Source organism: Sitophilus oryzae, unplaced genomic scaffold (assembly GCF_002938485.1).
Source record: "Sitophilus oryzae breed Bouriz unplaced genomic scaffold, Soryzae_2.0 scaffold_494_pilon_pilon, whole genome shotgun sequence".
NCBI lineage: Eukaryota > Metazoa > Arthropoda > Insecta > Coleoptera > Curculionidae > Sitophilus > Sitophilus oryzae.
This window is the reverse complement of record NW_022147078.1, coordinates 1,748,338-1,771,771: the sequence shown is the minus strand read 5'-3', so window position 1 is coordinate 1,771,771 and position 23,434 is coordinate 1,748,338. Positions and strand designations below refer to the sequence as shown.

The 23,434-nt window shown below is 32.9% G+C and overlaps 1 protein-coding gene across 2 annotated transcripts in view; it reads right to left on the bottom strand.

Moving 5' to 3' along the window:
- The window catches only part of LOC115886508, a 29,095-nt gene that overhangs the window by 4,145 nt on the left and 1,516 nt on the right, over positions 1-23,434 (bottom strand). Inside the window, exons 2-10 of one of the 2 annotated variants that reach the window (XM_030905695.1) lie at positions 22,489-22,546; positions 19,276-19,680; positions 13,978-14,214; positions 13,494-13,701; positions 12,899-13,190; positions 8,640-9,061; positions 2,898-3,337; positions 2,165-2,515; positions 188-518 (exon numbers count right to left, since the gene is read on the bottom strand). In XM_030905695.1, coding sequence (XP_030761555.1) covers positions 188-518; positions 2,165-2,515; positions 2,898-3,337; positions 8,640-9,061; positions 12,899-13,190; positions 13,494-13,701; positions 13,978-14,214; positions 19,276-19,680; positions 22,489-22,525 — 2,723 coding nt within the window. In that variant the 5' untranslated portion in view covers positions 22,526-22,546. Of the gene's footprint in view, positions 1-187; positions 519-2,164; positions 2,516-2,897; positions 3,338-8,639; positions 9,062-12,898; positions 13,191-13,493; positions 13,702-13,977; positions 14,215-19,275; positions 19,684-22,488; positions 22,547-23,434 lie in introns of both variants that reach the window. The other variant, XM_030905694.1, reaches the window with a different exon arrangement.

Genomic DNA, 23,434 nt, shown 5'->3' with positions numbered 1-23,434 from the left:
CCATCAGAAGCTATCCAATAGGAGCTATGGAGATCATTGTAGACCTGACACCACTGCATATTGTCATTTTGTAAATTAGAATGATCATTGACTGAAACAGTACTGGGAGAACTGCCAGCTTGGCTTGGTTTGGAAACAACATCAAAACGAAAATTCAATGGATTAAAATATTAAAGAGTGTATTTACCTGTCTCTATCATAATAATCTTGTCTTGGAGCGTCTCTGTAGTCCCTATAATCTCCAGAGCCGTGAGGTCGATAGTCGCTTCTAGGATCTCTCGAATCATAATACGGATATCTACCATCGTAGTGATCACTCCTTGGAGGGTATGGGTCTCTTGGAGGGTACGGATCTCTTGGAGGGTATGGATCTCTTGGATAAGGATCTCTTGCATAGTGAGCATCTCGCCGGTCGTACTCGGCATCTCCCGAAGATTGACGTTGAGTCCTTGGAGGCGGAGCATCCTCGGGATTTTTTAAGACTACGTTGACCTCAATCTTTGGTTGGTCTCTACGATCTGAAATAAAGGAACTATATTATATGGGGTGAGTCAATTTGAGGTTTAAAAAATGTCTATACCTCTGTGGCGGATTCATCTCTCCAAAAAAGTCCAAAAAATAGTTATTTTTTGTAAATACTGCTGCGTTAATCCAACGCAGACTAATAGTCAGCAGTTAGGTTTACTGATAAACAAATTTACCTAACGAACAAAAAAATGCTTAACGTTTCGGGAAGTATATATCTTCCCGTCGCCTGAAGCCAAAAAAAATACAAAGAACAAAGAAAAAAACTAATAAATCTAAATGCCACTATTCGAGAACACTTCAGTCAGGGGCGGGAAAGTGAAATAGCAAAAGCGGTTCCACCGTTTTCACGGAAATTTCAAATAAAATAGTTCCTGCCTCAGGCGCTAGGTGGTAGTGCAATTAATTTTTAGGTTAAGAAGTTGCTACTAGTTACTGCCAGATGGCGTTAAATCAATTTTTTTTTGTAGTTTCCATAGTTTCCCACGGCCATTGTCATACTACTGTCAAATTCTCAAAAAATATTGTCGTTGTCATAGCGCCAATCATAATATTATCAAATGATTATCAAAACGTTTTTCAAACTATAATTTGTTATATGTGTTTTAATTAGACAATTCCTTTTGTATGTGGCCCTAAAAATATAATGTAAGTCTATTTTTGTCATCATTTAAGTACCTATTTATATTTACTCCATTTACAAAACTTTGCGTGTATTACGTTGGTCTTGTTTTATTATAATAAACGATGTTTAAATATTTGACTTATAAATAAAAACTTTAAATAATAAATAATATTTACACTTGTTTGGCTTTAATTTTATTTACTAACTGTATAAATTATACTGTGAAATCTTATTTTTTACACATCACAACGATACTTGTTATTAGTATTGTTAAATTTGTGTAAAAAATAAGGCCCAACAATCAAATTTAATTATTTTAGACTAAAATTCAATAAATACGCTCATTTAAAAAGCCCGCGCTTCGATCCGTTTAAAACAAGCCCTACTCAATAGATGGCGCCACTTCTGTAGGACCATTTTTCAGTATGGCAGAGTCCATTCTTTTTCTAGCTAGGTATATTCTTTGACTTCAGTTTTTTTTAAACAGATACTTCTATAAAAGCGTTGACGTTCTGTTAAAATGACATTATATCTATCAAGTTAAACTTCAAAAAATAAACAATTACTACCTGATAACAATTACTTAATAAGGTAAAACCAACAAGCTTCAAACTTTCTGTATGATTTATTTTTAATTTGTTTTTAATTTTTACGTATGTTTAGTATGTTATGTTCTTTAAAATTCAAGAAACGATTGCCGATTGCCATACATTACTAACATCTACAGATGCATGAGCAATACATTTATTTTTATTAGATTGTATTAAAAAAGCCTGTTTTATTTTTTTTAGAGGTTATCTCTTCTTTCATTATAATTTTTGCGTTATACTTTTTGAGATATACTTCCCGAAACGTTAAGCATTTTTTTCTTCGTCAGGCAAATTTGTTTATCAGTAAATCTAACTGCTGACTGTGATCTTTTTGGAGAAATTTTAGTTATGTGGTTACAGATGTCAAAATATTAAAACAGCAAGTATAAGTATATAGTGAGTGTAATTAAATTGCAAGTATTACCTTGGGGTGGGGGTCCTCTGTATGCATCTTGCGGTGGAGGGGGACCTCTGTACAGGTCCTGCGGTGGTGGAGGGGGACCTCTGTAAGGATCTTGCGGTAGTGGGGGACCTCTGTAAGGATCGTGTGGTGGTGGGGCACCTCTGTAAGGATCTTGCGGTGGTGGGGGACTTCTGTAAGGATCGTGTGGTGGTAGGGGACCTCTGTAAGGATCTTGCGGCGGTGGGGGACCTCTGTAAGGATCGTGGGGTGGTGGTGGACTAGGGTAACGGCCTTGTTGATTTGATGGAGGTTGATAATGATGTCCAGTCTGTGTTTTAGCGTGTCCATCGTAAGGAGGTGGTGGACTGTTGCCTAAGGACATTTTTCAACATTGAATCGAAAAATTTAAAGCACTTTGCATAAAATATAAATAAACCTAACCCAACCAAACTTTTAATCCATTTTTTCCTTTGGTTATAAGTTTATAGCTACCTAAAATTTAAAATTTGAAGTCTGTAACTCTTCTAGAAGTACCTTTGAATTTTGATGATGTGTCGGTGAGTCAATGTCGAAATTAAAAAAAATTGACAAGCGATAATTCATAAACTATGAGGCATAATTACTAGATATTTTGGTAATCTAGCCAGCTTTAATTAATATTTTTGCTGTATCCACAACGAAGTTATACAGGGTGGTGAAAAATGCCGCTAATACCTTCGAGAAAAGGATGGTTAGTATTAATAAATTTCCTTACCTCTAGGTCTGGATCTTCCTCTATTGTTATTGAACTGTCCTCTACCTCTACCTCTATTATTGTAGTATTGTCTTCCTCTATTGCTTTGACCCTGTTTGGGTTCAACCTTTTTCTGTTCCCCTTCCGTTTTCTGATCTTCAGTTGAAGACCACGGACTGAAGGTCACCTTGTGCTTATACTCTTCGTGAGACCTCTCTTTGTTCAGAGACTTTTTCTGAGAGTCGTACAACTCCTTGATCTTTTTGCCGTTGTGTTTGAGCTTGAACAGTTCGCTCATGGTGTTGGAAATGTCCAGAGGCGTCACCTCGTCCATCAAGTTCATTTTTTTGCGCTGTTCTGCTGCCTCGTTGAATATCTTCTTCTGTTCCTGGTGCTCGAAGAGGAGTTTTTGCAGACCGGTAAGTTTACTCATGTCGCAGTCACGACCTAGGCCTTTTTCTCTGAAAATTAAAGTGATCTTGACATAACGGTGCATTTCAGTTGGTTTTAAAAATTCCGACCGCAGCGCTACATACGGCAGGAATTAGAAGTGTCCGACTAAATATACAGGGTGTTTCAAAACAAATGCGAAAAACTTCAGGGGGTGATTCCTTGTTCAAAATAAAGGGTAGTTTGCTTTATAAACGTTGGGTCAACCATTAGGGAGATATAGCTTTGTCTGAAATCTAGGCAGATAGATTCGCCTTATGGAGCTACTACCGTTATGAAAACGCTTGTGGTTTTTTTCATCTTTTTTTATCGAGGAGGGGTTGAACTACCCCTATCATTCTTGTTAATGAAATTTAAAGAAAAATCTTATCAAACACATGCAAAAAATAATAATTTTGATAGTTTAGTTTATTTAGAAACTTTTTTATCTCTTGCGTTTTTTTGATAAAGCTCACCGATTTGAAATTAAAAAATAAAATTTAAGCATTACATGTCAGGACAAAAAACATTTTTAGATAAAGAATCTAGTGGGCAGCTGTAATTTTTTTAGGAAAAAATCTAGTCGGCCGCTGTCACTTTTTAGGATGTTTCTATTATTGTTTTATTTGACATTACCCTACCGCAATACGTTATTATCTAGATTATTATTATTATCATTATTATCACTAGATTCTTAATCTAAAAATATTTTTAGTCCTGACATGTAATGCTTTACATTTTATTTTTTAATTTCAAATCGGTGAGTTTTATAAAAAAATACAAGAGATAAAAAACTTTCTAAACAAACTAAACTATCCAAATTAATTTTTTTGCATGTGTTTGATAAGATTTTTCTGTAAATTTCGTTAACAAGAATGATAGGGGTAGTTTATTTCAACCCCTTCCACTCATTTTAAAAAAGTGAAAAAATTACCAGAAAGTGTGTTTTCATAACAGTAATGCTTCCATAAAATTGCATTAGTCTATCTCTTTTCGTTTTCAAGATAAAAAATAAAAACATTATTTGTCCGCCATCTTTGTACCGCGATATCTCCCTAATGGTTGACTTTTGACCCAACGTTTATGAAGCAAACTACCCTTTATTTTGAACAAGGAATCACCCCCTGAAGTTTTTCGCATTTGTTTTGAAACACCCTGTATGTTACAGCCGTTACAGTAAAAGTTGGAAATCAGTGATTGTTAACAATTACTAGTAAAAGCTCACATTCACTGATTTGCTAAGACTAAGCCAGTAAAAGTTCAACAGCAATTTTTGATACCAACTTTGACTAGCGTTGTTGTCACATGTTGTAGAATATAAGGATAAATAAGGATAACTTGAATAATAGACAATACAAGGATAACATTAAATTGGGCTAAACGTTGGCAACATTGCCAGACATCTGGCGTAAATTCGCTTTATTTTTTGTGGTTATGTATAAATGTTTTGTTATCGTCTAATTATTTATTGTTTCTGGTTATGGTAAAGTAACATTTATACTGTAGTCTGTAGCAAAGTTTAGTTTACGAATTTAATTTTGTTTTTCTAGTTTTAATTGTCTAAATCCCTGTATAATAAATAATAGTTGAATGGATTTGTATCAAACCATCCTGGGTGCTTATAAAAGTATCGTTTACAGATTTCTCTTAAGAACAATAAAAGAACATTGCTTTTAAATAATCTCCGTAGACCATACTTTTGTTGACATCGGGTCAATTAATAATTTTCCCAAGCGGATATATTGATAATTTTACCAGTATTACCCATCAAGCAATACTACTGTTATATTAATCAATTAAGGCCGTAAATAAACATAATATCATATACAATGTTATATACTAAGTCATTATAATAAAATTGAATCATAGAAATATTGTAATTATATTCCTGCAGTTTAATTGAAAAGTTTTGTTCCTAAATATCTACTATACCTATAATAAAGGCGTGTTGAAATATTAATTCTGTGGAATATATATCAATATAGCATAAAACGAAATATCATCGTAACAACAGCTATTTTAGAAACGTCTAGGTTTACTTATTTCACTGAGATTTATGAAAAAAAAATCCTTTGCCTCCGGTAGAGATACCGCCACGTTTTGGGAATAGCTCAAAACAAAACAAAATTGAACGAGGCAACAAAAAACGCCAAAAAAAACCCTCGCCATCATCATGAGTAGTTTTCATGCGCTTTTAAGAATCGAAAGTAGGTTGAGGCAAACCGAAGTGGGTAGTGGTACAGTACGTCTGCTCGATCTGTGTCTATGAAAGGAATGCGGACAAAAAACATTTAGATAAACAGCAACATATTTTATACGTCGACTTGACGAGTACGTCACCGCAAATCGCTCCGCCCGCTCATTTTATTAGCTACTACCAAATTTGTCGAATTTTTATTGATGGAATGCGTCGTCTAATTTTTTACGAAAAACATCGAGAGAATATCGTTTCCCCTCTCACGGATACCCCGTAGCTACAGAACGGACAGACGTACTGTATAATTATGTACCATTGCGATCAAAAAAAAGAAGTACAAGAATTAGTAGTTCCAGATAGAACTCCTGGTCTATAAGGATATCGATATGCCACCGATATATGATGATATAATTATATGCCACCTAATTTTTTAGGCGTTACCATGGATTTGGTAATAATTGGTAGGTATACGTGGCGAAATAAAAGTATAAAAATTCTGGTGACACCTTTGGTGACACTGAGTTATCAGTTTGAAAGAAAATTTCACACCTCTACTTTTCAACCAATAACATGCTTTAATGTTGACTATAGTACTATTCTTTTAAAAGTTCCTCAATATGGCCGACCTAGTTACAAAAATTGGTAATTTTTTTTAATGAAAAATAAGTTGGCGTTAGCGAATTCAGAAATTGATTTACTCTTTGGTTAACAATAATATTTTTCAGGATTGTCAAGTTGACGTTAAAGTTACGTTATTAGGTGGTAACTAAGGTTGGTAATATTTTTTATTTAAGGAAATATGTTAGATATACCTACATATGAATTTCTTCGAAATTGCCATGTTCTAAAAAATATAGTTCTCCCGCCTTTATTTAACTAAAGCTGGTATTTTTCTATTTAACGAAATATGATGGATATACACTTGATTTTGATTTTCGGGTGTTATCTGGTTTTATATTTTCAATTTCTTCTTTAATGACTTGTTGGTTTACTTTTTCCAAATCGCGACATTTCGCTATACACACTTTACTCTACGTACAGACGTTTTAAAACTAGTAATAGCTTAATGACAGAATCGCAAACAAAAATGACAAAACACATAATATGTCAAAAACATCAATACCTTGGCCAACTTAACAAATTGAAATTATTTTAAAATGTCATGTTGGATTAATATTTTTTTCAAATTTAGGTGTGAAATTTTCTTACCGAATACACGCAAGCTTAAATTATTCCTGGAAATTTTCTTTCGGGCACGAATATTTTAGGAAAATTATCCCTCGTCTTCGACTCGGGATAATTTTCAAAATATTCGTGCCCTCAAAAAAATTTCCGAAAATAATTTAAGCTCTTGTGATATTATAAGTGAAAATATTTTATTATAGACCAGCAGATTAAATCATATTTTGTTGTACTACTTTTTTTTGATCGCAATGGTACCTTTTTTCTATAGCAACTGTTAAAATTGCCTTATATCTATCAAAAATAGTACTAACTTTATTTCTTCTCGCACGTTTTTTAATAGCTTCCATTCTTGAAAATGTTTGCGTTCCAAGATGGACGTCGTTACAAAATGGCGTATTAGGTGAGGGCATGAGTAGCCGTGTCCAGAACAGTTGTGTCCAAGATTGTGTGACGTTAGAAGGACAGATAAAAAAAATAGGTGATTAGATGTACCTACGTAGTTAGCGGTAGCTTTACCACCCAAGTTAAGGTAATAGGTTAAAACGTGCTGAGGACTGTATGGCATTAGGGTGGCTAAAAATGTAATGTCGCAAGCGTTTTCCCTCAAGATTGGGCGCCTCTTGTTGTATATTATGGCCTTGCCCTCTACTGGACCTCTGGGGGGTCGACCGTTAAAATGCCCATTACTCGTGGGAACAACATGGAAACAATAAATAAAAAAACAAACAAAAATAAAAACGAAACTGCTACACAACGAAAAAGAAGGCTCGAAAAGGCGAAAGAAAAGTATAGAACGAAACGTGCAAAAGAAAGTGAAAATGAAACCTATAGTCGACTACAGAAACGAAGAGAACGGTTAGCAACAGAAACACCTGAACAACATGATGGCAGGTTAATAGCACAACGTGAGAGACAAAGGCAGCTGGTAGAGTCAGAAACACCTGAGCGTCATGAGTCCAGGCTAGCATCACAACGTGACAGACAGAGAGAGTTGTTAGCGGTAGAAACACCTGAGCGTCATGAGTCTAGGCTGGCATCACAACGAGAGAGACAAAGAGAGTTGTTAGCGTCAGAAACACCTGAGCGTCAGATTGTAATAAATTATCAGGTAAAAAACCATGTAATAATGATGCACTAAATGAATTAAATAGAATGAGGAATATTCGGTAGGCATTTCCGTTAAATACTAAAAACTAGAAAATAAAAAATCGGTAAAAAAAACTTTTAAGTTAAACGGTTTTATCTTATGTGCACTGAAAACTAGAAAATAATAATAACAATTAGGTATTTTGAACTTCTAGTTCAGAAATATTTTAGTACTACGCAGAATAGCTTTTAGGCATATTAGACTAAAATAAAAACGTGGGGCCCATTAACTATTGCTGTAATACTTTCTTCTATACTAAGTGTGGATTGCATCGACTTACTATAATCGTAACTGGAGATTTTGACAATCACCAGCCGTGGCGGCTTCACCAGCGAACGCCGAGCTCATGATCTACCAAAGTATAAAGATATGCTTTGCCATAGGTAGGATTTCAGAGGGGCCCCACGTTTTTATTTTAGTCTAATATGCCTAAAAGCTATTCTGCCTAGTACTAAAATATTTCTGAACTAGAAGTTCAAAATACCTAATTGTTATTATTATTTTCTAGTTTTCAGTGCACATAAGATAAAACCGTTTAACTTAAAAGTTTTTTACCGATTTTTTTTAGAATTTTCACAAATTATACTTCCTAACACTTTAGAATAATTAAATAAACATTTTTTCGTATTCTCGCTATTTAAACCCGTGTATTTGTATATACTAGCTGTTTACGATATTCTCCGATAGTGGCAGCACCGGCGGAGAATGCACCAAGCCTATAAGGGTTCCGTTCTTTTCTTTTTGGAACCCAAAAAACTTCTTGTACTGTTTTTAACACTATTAAAATCTTCTACATTTTTCTTACCTAATTATCAAATAGTTGATGTATTCTTCATAGGAATCGTTGAACGCAGTGATAGCATTGCACTGCAAGAAATACGCAAACTTGGCGTTGCTTTTTATAATCTCCTTCAACTCTCTTTCTAGCTCAGATTTTCTCTGTTCGACATTCTGAATAGTTATTTGAACGTTTGCAATCACCAACTCCTTGGTATTGATGTTTGCTACGACAGTATCGTCCTTTTTTTCTGTGTGTACTTTCTTGGTCATGTAGTACACGTGCATGTGCAGCTTGTAGCTGCAGCCGCACTTAGTGCAGCTCTGATTTGGTCCCATGGAAGCGCAGTTTATTAGCTCGGGTGTACCAACTAGGTCTTTTTGCACGTTTTTCAAGTAGCATGGGTCGTGGCATCTGGTTTTATAGTGCCACTCGTTTTTTTCGCCGACCTGAAGAAAAAAAATGTAATGAGAATATTCCAAAATAGGCTATAAAGTAGGGTTGGTCAAAAAAACCGACTATTTTTTTCACTTTATAGGTACTTTGAGAAAAAAGTTGGTAGATACCAAGAACGGTAAACGGTAATGGTGTGGATCCGGTGGCTGACCTTGAAACGAGTTTTTGCTGCATATAGTCACAGACACTACGCATGCGCACATCTTCGATGTTGCCAGATTGTGAGTTATTTTGGAATTATTTTCAGTAGAAAAGAAATATGTGCTTTTCAGTGTTTTTTTGTCAATATATACCGTATGATCGAAAAAACGGCGTCCAGTTGTCTGGGAAATGACGATTGAGGATATTTCCATAAAATGACAGCGATCTTCATTTCATAGTCATTGCTGACGCTATTTTTTTTTTTCAATCATAGTACGCGGTATATTATTTTAATATTTCGCACAACACGTGAACGCTTATTATGTATTTTCAGTCAATAAAATTATATAGAAATAAAACTCTAGATTCCTATCTAGATTATTATGCTACGTTTAAAAAGTGCTTTATTAAAAATTCGGGAAATTAAAAGGGATGTGTCCAAATTTTTTCTTTTTTTTAATTTTGAATGCTGTAGCTCCATGTCATGTTCATAATAGATTTTTTTAACATTCCATCAAAACTACGGAGGCCTTAAAAGGCCTTTTAGCCTCTGTAATTAAAATTGTAGAATCAGCTTCAGCAACATTAACAGTTACCTTGTTTAATTCTGCTTATACATATATTGCATTAATTTTTCTGCTACATTAATATTTCTCTATTCTTACACCTAATTTATGATTTATAAACCATATTTTTCCTAATGGAAGGATGAATAGGATATGCAAAATTAAGATATTTTAACATTTATTTTCCAGACCAAGCATAATATAGTATTAAGATGAAGACATAACAAATATTATAAGAAAGATCTTAATATAAATCACAAACTAAGTCTTAATTTAGTCTTGTATTTCTATTATTATTATTATTCTTATAAAACTAATAAGATCAAAACTCAACCTTCACCATATTGTCAAGATTTGGCATTATAGGAAACAAGAAATTACAGTAAATTAAGAAAAGAATAACAAAGTACACGATATTAAATACTGTAATGTATTTTACGATACAAACCATCTCCCTTCTAAAGAGAAAAAGATAAAACATAAAGCTTATTTTAGTCTTATCAACACACTCTTCGATAAAATCCACTAACTTGATATCTATGCTTGATATTTTTAAGAAATTATGATACAAACATTAATTATAATCAAAGTATATTATATTAGTAACATTATATAATAGGTAAAATGTTACCTCTATCTCCGATTGACGTTTATTGTTCTATAATAAGACCCGTCATGGTAGTACTTCAAAACATCAATACATGCATATAATCAAAAATATTGTTGCCTGTAAATAACTAGAAATTAAATAACTTGAAAGAAATAAAATAATTCTAATAAGTTTAAAACCATTAAGAAAAAATCCGTAAATGACAAATTTTAATTCTAATGTAAACATATAAATAAATGTTATTATTATTACAATTTTATATATTATAATACTTTCATTTCACAATCTTCATTATCCTTCTTACCTTAATTTTGGATATCAAGATAAATCTGAAATTATAGAATTTGTATTATTAATGATTAACACGCAAAAAAAAATTTCAACTGCAAATAATTCGAAAATAAATTGCAATTTGGCAACATCGACGATGTGCGCTTGCGTAGTATCGATGATCAAAAGCAGACGCATATTCTCCCGCGATCGGTTAGTGAGGCCAAAATTCGATCGGCGGCCATACTTTGGTGACAAGATTTCGAGGTGACACCGAGAGAATTTTTATGTTTTTTGTGACAACTGTTTTGTTTTAAATTTATAAGCTGTATTGTTTAGTATGGTGAGATGTTCAGCGTATGGCTGCAAAGGCCGAAGCGAGAAAAAAGTGGCTGGAATTACATTTCACAGGTAAATATCGATACACAACTTTTGTTACGTGGTCATAAAATGTACATTTTTTCATTATAGCATTAAAAATATGTAAAATGCTTTTAATATGTTTTGTACCACATCCAAACCAAACTATTTTTAAAAATTCCAAGTAGTATTTTCAATATCCTTTATTATAATTAATGTTTGAAACTATAAATAATGCTACTTAGCATGGATTTCTCCAGTGGCGTAGGGAATTATAATCAGAGAAATACAATTTCTGCAATAAATATTTTTTTATATAGTTTACATGTAAAAAAATGTATAAAGTATTGTTATCAAATATGTAAAATAATTGTAAACTATAAAAAAAATTTAAAATTCTAGTGATAAAAAATCTATATGTATAGTTGTTATATAAAACTTAAATTTACCTGCCAAGATTTGCTGGGGGTGGACAAACCTGTGGTGGGCTACTTGTTACTACATATTTTTTTTTAAATATTCTTTCAAAAAATTTGCTAATTTAGATGTATAATAATAGTCTCAGTGAGTAATTAATAAAAATTTAAAAATAAATAAAATAACACAAAGCTTCTAGAATTGTTTATTTTTTTGTGGAAAATTAGGATATTCTTATGATTGAAGGTAACAAATATTAAAAATTACATTATTCATTGAATCCGTACGCAAGTGTGAAGGGGAATGGCTAGATTCATTATTATACCGTATGGTCGAAAAAAACGACGTCCAGTTGGCTTGTAAATGACGATCGACGACATTCCCCATATAATTTTACATATAAAATGACAGCGATCTTCATTTCATAGCTATCGCTGACGCCGTCTTTTTTCGATGTCGTTTTGTATAGTTTTTATGTCATTTTATATGTAGAATTATATGGGGAATATCATCGATCGTAATTTACAAGCCAACTGGACGTCGCTTTTTTTCGATTATACGGTATAATAATGAATCTAGTCAATTCCCTTCACACTTGCTTACGGATTCAATGAATAATGCAATTTTAAATATTCATTTGTGAAATTGTCATTTCCAAACAAACAAGACGCCGTTTTTTTCGATCATACAGTATATATGTATATACACGTTTAAAACATATGTTATTACATTATGTTTTATTTAATTATACATTATACACACGTTAATAAATAAATAATTGTCTTGATAATCAGTCCACTGTGACTGTTAAATAAATTTTGCATTATCGACTTAGATATTCTAATATTATAAAGGTGAGACTATAAAATACAAAATTGTATATGCATTACTCAAAAATGAACGATATATTAGTTGACGTTTTAATAAATATTTTGTACCGTCTAGGTACAAGCTAATTTCTGATGCTACGCCATTGGAGAATTTCGCGTGGTGACAACTTGCCTCACTTTCAGCTGCCGTGTTACCTGTCCCCTCTCTTTCCTTGTCTAAGCAAATTTCAGTTTCTATAAACAGTACTATTAAAAGACTTTTTTTTCAAGAGATAACTAGGTAAAATCATTAGACATGTTTCTGAGCATCTGAAATGGAATTATAAGGATATCGTTAGGGTACCATTTTTTTTATAACGGAAATCTCGACCCAAGACTAACCTTTGCCAGCCCTCAGTATATGAGACAAGATATTTTTTTACAAATAGTAGATACCGAGATATGAATTTTTCTTTCAAATAATAAGGAAAATGTAGAAAACTGAAAAGCGGAGGACCTTCTTAATAAAATTAAGAGCTCATACTTGGAAAGAATTTTTTTAAAGTGTCTACCAACCTTTTCTTCAGAGTATAAAGTGAAAAAAAAATAGTCGATTTTTTGGACCCACCCTAATAATGGGCATATTGAATCACTTACTTTATAAACTTCCGAACACTTTATATCAGTGCATACAGTGACAGGCTGAGTGAGAGTTGTCACTTGTAAGTCTATAATAGGAATGTACAGTCTCTTCTTTAAATCGCTAAGACTGTTACGATCGATGTCCAAATTGGCTTTGTGACGCTGCAACAATGTGATGTTATCGTTGACCAGTTGACTGATGTCAGCCATTGGCTGACTCAGCTGATAGATCACACGTCTAGCCTCGTTGATGGCTGATGTTTGCTTAACGAAGTGAGGTTTTAAGTCCAGGATATAATTGATCATTCTGAAACAAACAAAAAATAACGATAAAAAGGGAATCGAATGAAATACGAGACGTCGAAAAATATCGATATTTGTGTACATCCCTATCATCACAAATATAAATATATATAAATATAATATAGATGTCTAAAAATATCGCTATCATAAAATAAAAGTGTAGCTTCAAATGCGGAATACAGTTTAACATTCTAAAAGTAAGGTACACAGTGAACCGAATTTAATAATGATGTCGATCAAAAATATCGATTTAAAAAATATCGATATTCGTGCACATCCCTATCACAATCGAAATTGAAGTACTCACTTCCAACATTCGTCGGTCGATTTTTTCCAACTTTTGGCGCATTCCTGTTTGAATTCAGGCGTGAATTGTATCCCCTGCTTTATACCTGCCAAGTATCTAAAGCCCTCGTTGTCAAAGCAAAATTTGTTATCTTCAAGACGCAGATGGGCTTGAGCAGGTTGCTTCCTGATCTCTTCCGCGGTCTGTTTGAGCATCTGGTAGGTATCGCCTTTAAGAAAATAAAATTTTAAAAATCAGTATCGATATTTTTAAAATTATCGATACTACAAAAATTTCTGGGAATCCTATTTTTTTCAAAAATTTTGAAACTTTTTACAATTCGAAAATGTTAATAGTATCGATATTTTAAAAATATCGATATTTCAAAAATATCGATATTTCAAAAATATCGATATTTCAAAAATATCGATGTTTCGGAAATATCGATATCGATATTTTGGAAATGTCGATATCGATTTTTTTTTAAACAACAATCAATACTAACCTGGGGTATAATCACTGCCTCTAGATCCAGTGAACACAAAAACGAAATTCTTGCAGGCATCTGCGTGCAAGCGCGACATGATCTGAGTCACGCAGTACTTGAAATAGGTGTGAGCACGAGTGTTCTGAGACCTGCACAAGTAACAGATAGCGTTGATTTCGTGCAGTCCGCCTATGTAGTTGAGAATCTTCTCGCAATTCTCGTTATCCTTTTCGATACCCTCCGTATCGCCCATTCCTAATAAAATAAATAGTAAATAACATAATAATTCAACTAATATTCAGGTTTTTTCTCCTTTAATCTGTACAGAGCGGTCTGGTAGACAGCTCTATTAAATTACATAATTTGAAAGAAAATAAAATGTTTCATGTTATCAGTTAGTTAAAAATATACAGGGTGCTACAAATTCGAGGTACGAGCATTGGTATCTCGGAAACCGTAATAGATATGAAGATGGTTAAATTGGGGCAATGCTTATTCCTTGAAATTTTTAAAACTGTTTTAATGACATCTTGGTGAACATCTCAAAGCGCAACTTTACCTCAATTTTGTAGCACCCGGTATAGAGGATCCCAAGTAGCACAATAAATTATTATGAGAGTGAAGTGTTTTATATACGATTTATTAAAGCGATCTCATACACTGAATGAACACAGATAAGATATGGTAGACCGGATAAATCTTGCGTTGCCGAACATATTGTTGATAATGAACATTATATAGATCTTAATAATTTAAAATTAATTAAACAAGTCTCAAATTACAGGCAATTAGATGCATATGAAAGCATCAGAATTAATAAATGTAAAGATAGTATGAACAGAGTCAACGGTCCAATTCCTTCAAGTTCTTTGTTCCTACTACTCTAGTGGCGGAAATCTAACTGTTACGCTCAGTTGGCTCTGACTCGGTTGGCTAGATTTTGCCACGCCCACTCGGTGCCCACTGGGCGAGTATATAAACGCTCAACTTGTAGATTGTACTTTAGTTTATAATCATCTGCTGATGATGCTAACATGGTTAGCGAAACGCGCGTCCAGTGTAAAAGTAAAAGTGTTTTGGTGTATTGTGGTGATTTAGTGTTTTTATTTTGCTGAAATGTCTTCCTATGTTTTAGGTATTGATGAACCAATGTTGCCAGAATAAAAGTAGAGTCTGCAAGAATAATTAAAAGTCAAATTTGTGTTTAATTATGTATTTTTTTTCTAATTATTTGCCGTAGAAAAGTCGATGAAAATTTTATTTTTTTTGAAATGTCTATTATGGGGGTATTTATGAAATTTCTTGTAAAGATTGTAATCAGAAATATGTTGGGCAAACTAGAAGATCAATATTAACTAGATTTAAAAAACATTTAGCTCAGATAAGATATGGTAGACCGGATAAATCTTGCGTTGCCGAACATATTGTTGATAATGAACATTGTATAGATCTTAATAATTTAAAATTAATTAAACAAGTCTCAAATTACAGGCAATTAGATGCATATGAAAGCATCAGAATTAATAAATGTAAAGATAGTATGAACAGAGACAACGGTCCAATTCCTTCAAGTTCTTTGTTCCTACTACTCTAGTGGCGGAAATCGTAACTGTTACGCTCAGTTGGCTCTGACTCAGTTGGCTAGATTTTGCCACGCCCACTCGGTGCCCACTGGGCGAGTATATAAACGCTCAACTTGTAGATTGTACATTAGTTTATAATCATCTGCTGATGATAACATGGTTAGCGAAACGCGCGTCCAGTGTAAAAGTAAAAGTGTTTTGGTGTATTGTGGTGATTTAGTCAGTGGCGGCCCGTCAGGTGAGGCAACTGAGGCGCCGCCTCACCTCGAAATTCTATCTTTTAGTAGTACACAAATTTATTTCCAGCTAATCGTATATTTAAATTATAGCAATATTAATATTGAATAATTTTATTAAAATATACCCAGCTTTTTACTTTTCGACCGGTCTAAACCAACCGATCGCGCCATATCATTTCTGTTTTAACTGGACTACAATGCATCTTTTCGTTCTGCGTTCCTGAGGCGTAATTTTTGCCACCTCTGCCGACCTTTTTTTATCAATGAACTAAAACGTCACACATTGAAATCAGTGGGTCGGGGAAGCGGAGGGAAAGCGTGAAATTAGCTGCTGCAGAGGCGACAGCCAAATCGCTTAAGTGCAACGCTGTTGCCAGATTCATGAAAAAAAATCCATTCTTTACAAACTTGATTGTTAAGCTCAAAAATAGTTCGTGCTTGATATGGCTGGATAATGCGATATTATAATACTCTTTGTAATTAAAATTAATCTATTAATTGATCTTACTTTACTTAATTGAATACCCCATCAATAATTATGGAAATAATATCGTATATCGAAGAGAGTATAGAATAAATTTGAATAATATGAACTCTTGGCATCCACACAATACTGGTCAAAATAATTAACTTTAGATATTTCGAGGAATTACTAAACGTCACGTCTATTCGGTCGGTTTGTTTTATGCTTTCGTGAGTAGCAAGTAGTGTGATCTAGCCGTAATTCAGAGTTTAGTGATTTATTTTGTAATAATCAGACTTTAAAATGAATCATGTACATGACATTGTGATGTCCCTTCTAGAATTCTAGAAACCCCGTTTTCCAGAAGACAGGAGGATGAAAAGCGAGAGTCTTACAGGGAAACAGACCTACTCCCCAGATAAGTGTTATAACAAATGATAAAAAGGCAAATTAACAATCCCGATTACAAGTGTTCAAGTCGAGCGGGATTTTTCTTGTCTAAAACGGATAAAATCTTACTTAAAAAATACAATGTTACAAGATAGACTTTCTGCTTTGTCTTTATTTTCAATTGAAAAGGAGCTGTTGGTTACCCTTAGTGAGAACGAAGGGAAGTTTTATGATGACATAATTGATAAATTTGCCATTCTTAAAGACAGACGAATAAACTTAACCTAAGGAATAATTCTTTACATTTTATGAACAATTACATTTTTTAACTATTTTTTACTTGTTTGTTTCTTATTTACATATGTCGTCGCGTCGCGCGTCGTAGAACTTGATGTGACAAATTCCGTCTTACTAACCGAACGAAAACCTCAAATTAGAGCTGTTATATTACGATCATTAGATTAGTTAGCTAATACCTAATATATGTTTAAGTTATATTATTTATACTCTGAAGAAAATAACATAAAGAAACAGTTCCGATGATGACTTTTTTAATAAGTTATGCTTACAAACTTATTATGTCTGAGGAGCAAAAAATCTCTAGCTTATTGTTGCTTAGCTGCTTAAAAAACAAAAAGAAAATAAACACATAAAAACAAAAAAAAGTTCTTATGACATTTTTAGTAGGTTAAACATTCAAACATATTATATCTGAGGAACAAAAAAAATTAAACTTATTGCAGCTTAGACCCCCCCCCTCCCCTTTCGTCCGCGTTTGCGTCGCCTCATCAGTTCTAATGGTCACGAGCCGCTACTGGATTTAGTGTTTTTATTTTGCTGAAATGTCTTCCTATGTTTTAGGTATTGATGAACCAATGTTGCCAGAATAAAAATAGAGTCTGCAAGAATAATTAAAAGTCAAATTTGTGTTTAATTATGTATTTTTTTCTAATTATTTGCCGTAGAAAAATCGATGAAAATTTTAATTTTTTTAAAATGTCTATTATGGGGGTATTTATGAAATTTCTTGTAAAGATTGTAATCAGAAATATGTTGGGCAAACGAGAAGATCAATATTAACTAGATTTAAAGAACATTTAGCTCAGATAAGATATGGTAGACCGGATAAATCTTGCGTTGCCGAACATATTGTTGATAATGAACATTGTATAGATCTTAATAATTTAAAATTAATTAAACAAGTCTCAAATTACAGGCAATTAGATGCATATGAAAGCATCAGAATTAATAAATGTAAAGATAGTATGAACTGAGTCAACGGTCCAATTCCTTCAAGTTCTTTGTTCCTACTACTCTAGTGGCGGAAATCTAACTGTTACGCTCAGTTGGCTCTGACTCGGTTGGCTAGATTTTGCCACGCCCACTCGGTGCCCACTGGGCGACTATATAAACGCTCAACTTGTAGATTGTACTTTAGTTTATAATCATCTGCTGATGATAACATGGTTAGCGAAACGCGCGTCCAGTGTAAAAGTAAAAGTGTTTTGGTGTATTGTGGGGATTTAGTGTTTTTATTTTGCTGAAATGTCTTCCTATGTTTTAGGTATTGATGAATCAATGTTGCCAGAATAAAAATAGAGTCTGCAAGAATAATTAAAAGTCAAATTTGTGTTTAATTATGTATTTTTTTTCTAATTATTTGCCGTAGAAAAATCGATGAAAATTTTAATTTTTTTGAAATGTCTATTATGGGGGTATTTATGAAATTTCTTGTAAAGATTGTAATCAGAAATATGTTGGGCAAACTAGAAGATCAATATTAACTAGATTTAAAGAACATTTAGCTCAGATAAGATATGGTAGACGGGATAAATCTTGCGTTGCCGAACATATTGTTGATAATGAACATTGTATAGATCTTAATAATTTAAAATTAATTAAACAAGTCTCAAATTACAGGCAATTAGATGCATATGAAAGCATCAGAATTAATAAATGTAAAGATAGTATGAACTGAGTCAACGGTCCAATTCCTTCAAGTTCTTTGTTCCTACTACTCTAGTGGCGGAAATCTAACTGTTACGCTCAGTTGGCTCTGACTCGGTTGGCTAGATTTTGCCACGCCCACTCGGTGCCCACTGGGCGAGTATATAAACGCTCAACTTGTAGATTGTACTTTAGTTTATAATCATCTGCTGATGATGCTAACATGGTTAGCGAAACGCGCGTCCAGTGTAAAAGTAAAAGCGTTTTGGTGTATTGTGGTGATTTATTTTTTATTTTATTTTGTTAGTCGAAATAATATAATATTATATATAATATGTATATATATATATATAATATTTTAACTTAGACAAATATGTTATTTTTAAAATATTTATATAAAACAGTTTTATAAATATTTTGTTATGTACTCAATATTATTTTGTAAGCGTTATCGGAGAGTTTTTAACGTACTTCTAAATAAGTATATTGTTTTATAAACCTGCGCCTATTTCATGTTTATAACTATCGTATTAGGGTTTATAAAGCACTTAAAAAATAGTACATATTTATCATGAATTGTTATATAACACTCTATATAACCATTTTAAGCACACTTGGGATTAGATTGGCTCGCACAAGCCAACTTACGCAAATTAACTAAAAGTGTAAACCCCCTTAAGAAAAAAAAACATACCGGGTGTGTCAATTAGTCTAATTTGAACATCCCCATTCTTGATCATAAACGTATATGTCCTGACTTCCTGTGTCCCCGATTTTCCCAACACCAACGTCTCAGACGAATTAACTTTTCCAACAGTGACAACATTTTCCTTGCCATCTTTGTCGTAGAGTGAAAAAGTTGAGGGGATGAATACGTTCAATTCGGAATTCTGAGCGACGTTGAAGTCGCTGTACTGCAGGTAGTTGAACAAGGAGTTGATGAAGGTTGATTTGCCTACGCCTGTGTCTCCCAGCAACAAGATGTTGATGTCTGTGCGTTGGCCTTTAATTGTTAGATCTTTCAATTTTGATGTTAGGTCTTCAGACATGGTCGATGGAGTTGGACTGGACTGTTTTTCTTCGGGTCCCTGGGCTACAACTGCTAGGACAAGACAATAAAAATGACAGTATTCTAAAATCCCCGCCATAAAATTTTGACCAAGTTTGATGTTTAATAACTTTTGATTATTATTTTTTATTTTAATGGCTTATATATTTTGGTTAAGTGGGTTTATACTAGGGTAAATCAAAACTTCGTTTTTTGTAATAAATTCAAAACACCCTGTGAAAAAAATGGGACGGGTATTTTAGATAAAAAACAATTTTCTGTAATATTAGATATATTTCTAACATTTCGTTTTTGAATTATCCTATTATGTCTATTCTTTTATGAGCTACACACTTTTAAATAACTGATATTTTTTCAATCCTGAATTTATCTATTAATTTAGCTGATATATATGTTATAACAAAAATAGTTTATTTACAGTAAACAATAGAGATAAAAAGATAAGACTTGATAATCATTATCAGTAGTTATTTGTTTAGATGAAAAAAAGAGTACAAGTCGATACACAAAATATGTACCCTGATATGCATTTTTTTTTAAATTAATTTTTCCAAATTTCAAAAAAATATGTGTATTGTATTATTCAAGTTTATGTAAAATTATTATCGTATCTTTATATCTAAAATATACATCAAAATATAATATACATATACAAGATAAAAAATGTAGGTATTAGTTCAGTCATTGGGGATTTTTGCTTGGAAAAAAGTCCGGAAGTTTTGCAACTTTGCAGGTTTATAGGTTTTGGGGTCCCTAACTAAAATCCATAGAATGCACAGTTCCAGACTTGCCGCCGGCGCCGCCATCTTGCCAAGATGGCGCCCAAAATCGGTAAAAAATGTTTTCAACTCAAAATGCCTTTAATTATGTTTGACTACATCATTAAAAAGGGTCTTCAAATACATCAATGTGATATTTGTCTAAAATTTCGTTTCATTAAATTATTTATTAGATTGAAAATATTTTATGCTTTAAAGTTTACAGAAAATAAAGATTTATATAGTCGAAAAAAGTCCGATAGAACCAATAGAAATGTAACTATTTTGTCACATCTTTAATTAAATTTTGTTAAATAAATTAATTTTTTATACTATAAATATCTTTTTTTTCCCTAATCTCCTACGAGCTGATATAATATGACGAGCAATCTATTAAATTACTGTGAGATTATACAGAAAAGTCCACAGACTTCGAGACATAGGAAAATCAAGTCCATTTAGCGTGTGTCCAAATTTTGACAAGTTTTCAAAAACGACAGTTTTGTTTAGACTGACGTTTAATTTCACCTGACTTCTCGGTGAACGATTTCTTTTTATGGGGGTACATAAAATCTAAAATTTACGGCCATGAAGAAATTCAAAACTTGGAGCAGTTAAGGCAGAAAATATTTAATGCCTTTGACACTGTCACCCTGATATGTTATCCAATGTGAGGAGGGATTTTATGATCGTTTGGTTTAATGCAAGAGGGAGGCACTTTTGAACAATTTTTTGTAATTTTTAAATTTCATTATCCTGTTTTTTACCGTTTACCCATTACCTACCTTGACGAACATGGGAAAACGAAGGTCCTTTTCAGGACCACAAATATTTTGATTGAGAAAATTGGTAACTTTTTTTGGATTAAAAACAAAAGTTGTTAATATAATACCAATTTAAAAGTGTTTTGGTAGTTTTAATACACACTATGATATAAAATTTATTATTATTATAATGTACATTATTAATACTATTGTTCATTCGAAATGGCATTAAGGCCCAATTGCAACAATGATTTAAATTTTTCTTAAAGATAAGTAGAGCTTAGAATGAGCTGTTTTTATATTTACTTTAATATTCACCTTAAATGAGGAAATTTGACTGATACAATTTTTGAATTTGAATTGTTTTTAATGATACTAACAATTTTAGTTCAATTTTTAATAACATTTATTTAATATTAATAGAAATCCAAGAGATTTGAAACCTCTTTTAGCGATTTATAACATTCTCAAATGAATTACAGGTGCCCTTATTTTCTATGAAAATCACACAGCTTTTTTCATAGTCGCTGCAGTTGCTATAGCTATAAAAAACTAATTTTTTAAGGTGTGAAAATTGCGACACACGCTAAATGGACTTGATTTTTCGTATGTCTCGAAGTCTGTGGACCTTTTTTTATGCCTCGATAACATATTGGTGCAGATTATTTTCACCCAAACAAATAATAACCCAAACTATACATTGATGCGGATTGTCTATGAACTCTTTCTGAAGGTCACAGAAACCTGAACGCGTAATTCGGTGTTCTTTCGCATCTGTTATAGGTAATTTGTGACTGAACTATATACCACAGGCTTAATAAAAGTTGCAGTTTCTTAACATTTATTAGAATGAAAATATAGAGAGTATGCTAAAAATGCATGAAAAAAAATATATTTTCGACACCCTGTAATTTACACCTGTAATTTTACAAAACTGACAATAAGAGCCATAACCATAATTTTATGGGTGCATATGCATATGTCATCAAGTATTTTCAACAGAAAATTTACATAACTTGATATACGAAGCATAAAAAATAAGACATTTCAATTATAAAAATTCGTTATATCCGCCTCTTTTTGAAACACCCTGTACATTGAAAACAAAATTAAATTGTACACGCTAGCATTCTCTAAAAAATGTTTCCTGGTAATTTTCTAAAACTGAGAATGAGATGATGCTCTTTACTGTTGATACTTTATGTAGAAATTAACTATAGATGCATACGGGGTGAGCCAACAATTTCACAATAAATTGGATTTTCAAAAAGTTTATGCAAAAGTTACGTATTTAAAAAAACAATCAAAACACCTACCTGTATTTTCTGAGTCTTTTGATTCTGACGACCCCATCAATCGAAACTTCTATTTTTCCTAAAACAAATATAAGAATAATTTAATTTAAATATTAATCATTTTTTCGCATTTTTACACAAGAAATTTTTTCAACATCGAACACATAAGAAGACATAACCCAACAGATAAGAAACACATAACCCAACATTTTCAGATTGTTTACAAATTTATTTTAGCAAATTTTCCTCTATTATGCATTTAGAATTAGAATTTAGAATGAGTGGGAGGGGGGTTAATCACTTCGACCTTACAGATCCATTGTGTCCCCCTTTCTTGAATCATAACTCATCATACAGTCCCAGGGCTTTGACAAAAGCCAGTATCTGGGACGGTTTTATAGAGGGTAGTTCTCCATCTCCAATATCAGTCGTACCAAAATTCATGGCACGAATGGTTGTCGTCTCGGCGCACTCAGTGATGAGGTGTACTGGTGTTTCCCCATCTTTCCCACAGAATCTGCATTCGCCGTTTCTTCTTAGTTTCAATCTACTGAGGTGTCCATTGAGGAGACAGTGTCCTGTTAAAAACCCCGTGACAATCCGAAGATTGTTCTTACTCAGAAAGATCTGTGATTTTTCTTGATCATAAGCCCTCAGAAACTTCTTCGAGTGTCTTAGACCATTGCAAGATTTCCATTCCAGGTTGCGGATGGAATCTTCCAAGTTCTTGAGTTCCGCCTTGAGTTGGTTACCACTTGGAAAGCAGAACGGTTCTGGTCCAGTTAGTGGAGTGTTCGCTCCTTTCCTAGCTAGATTATTTGCTTTTTCATTGCCTTCTATCCCTTGGTGAGCAGGCACCCAGTGTAGGAGGACTTTGTTTTCTTTGCCTAATTTATTCAGCTTCTCTATGCATTCTTTGACCAACTTCGAATTGATTGATACTGAGTTGATCGCCTTTAACGCTGCT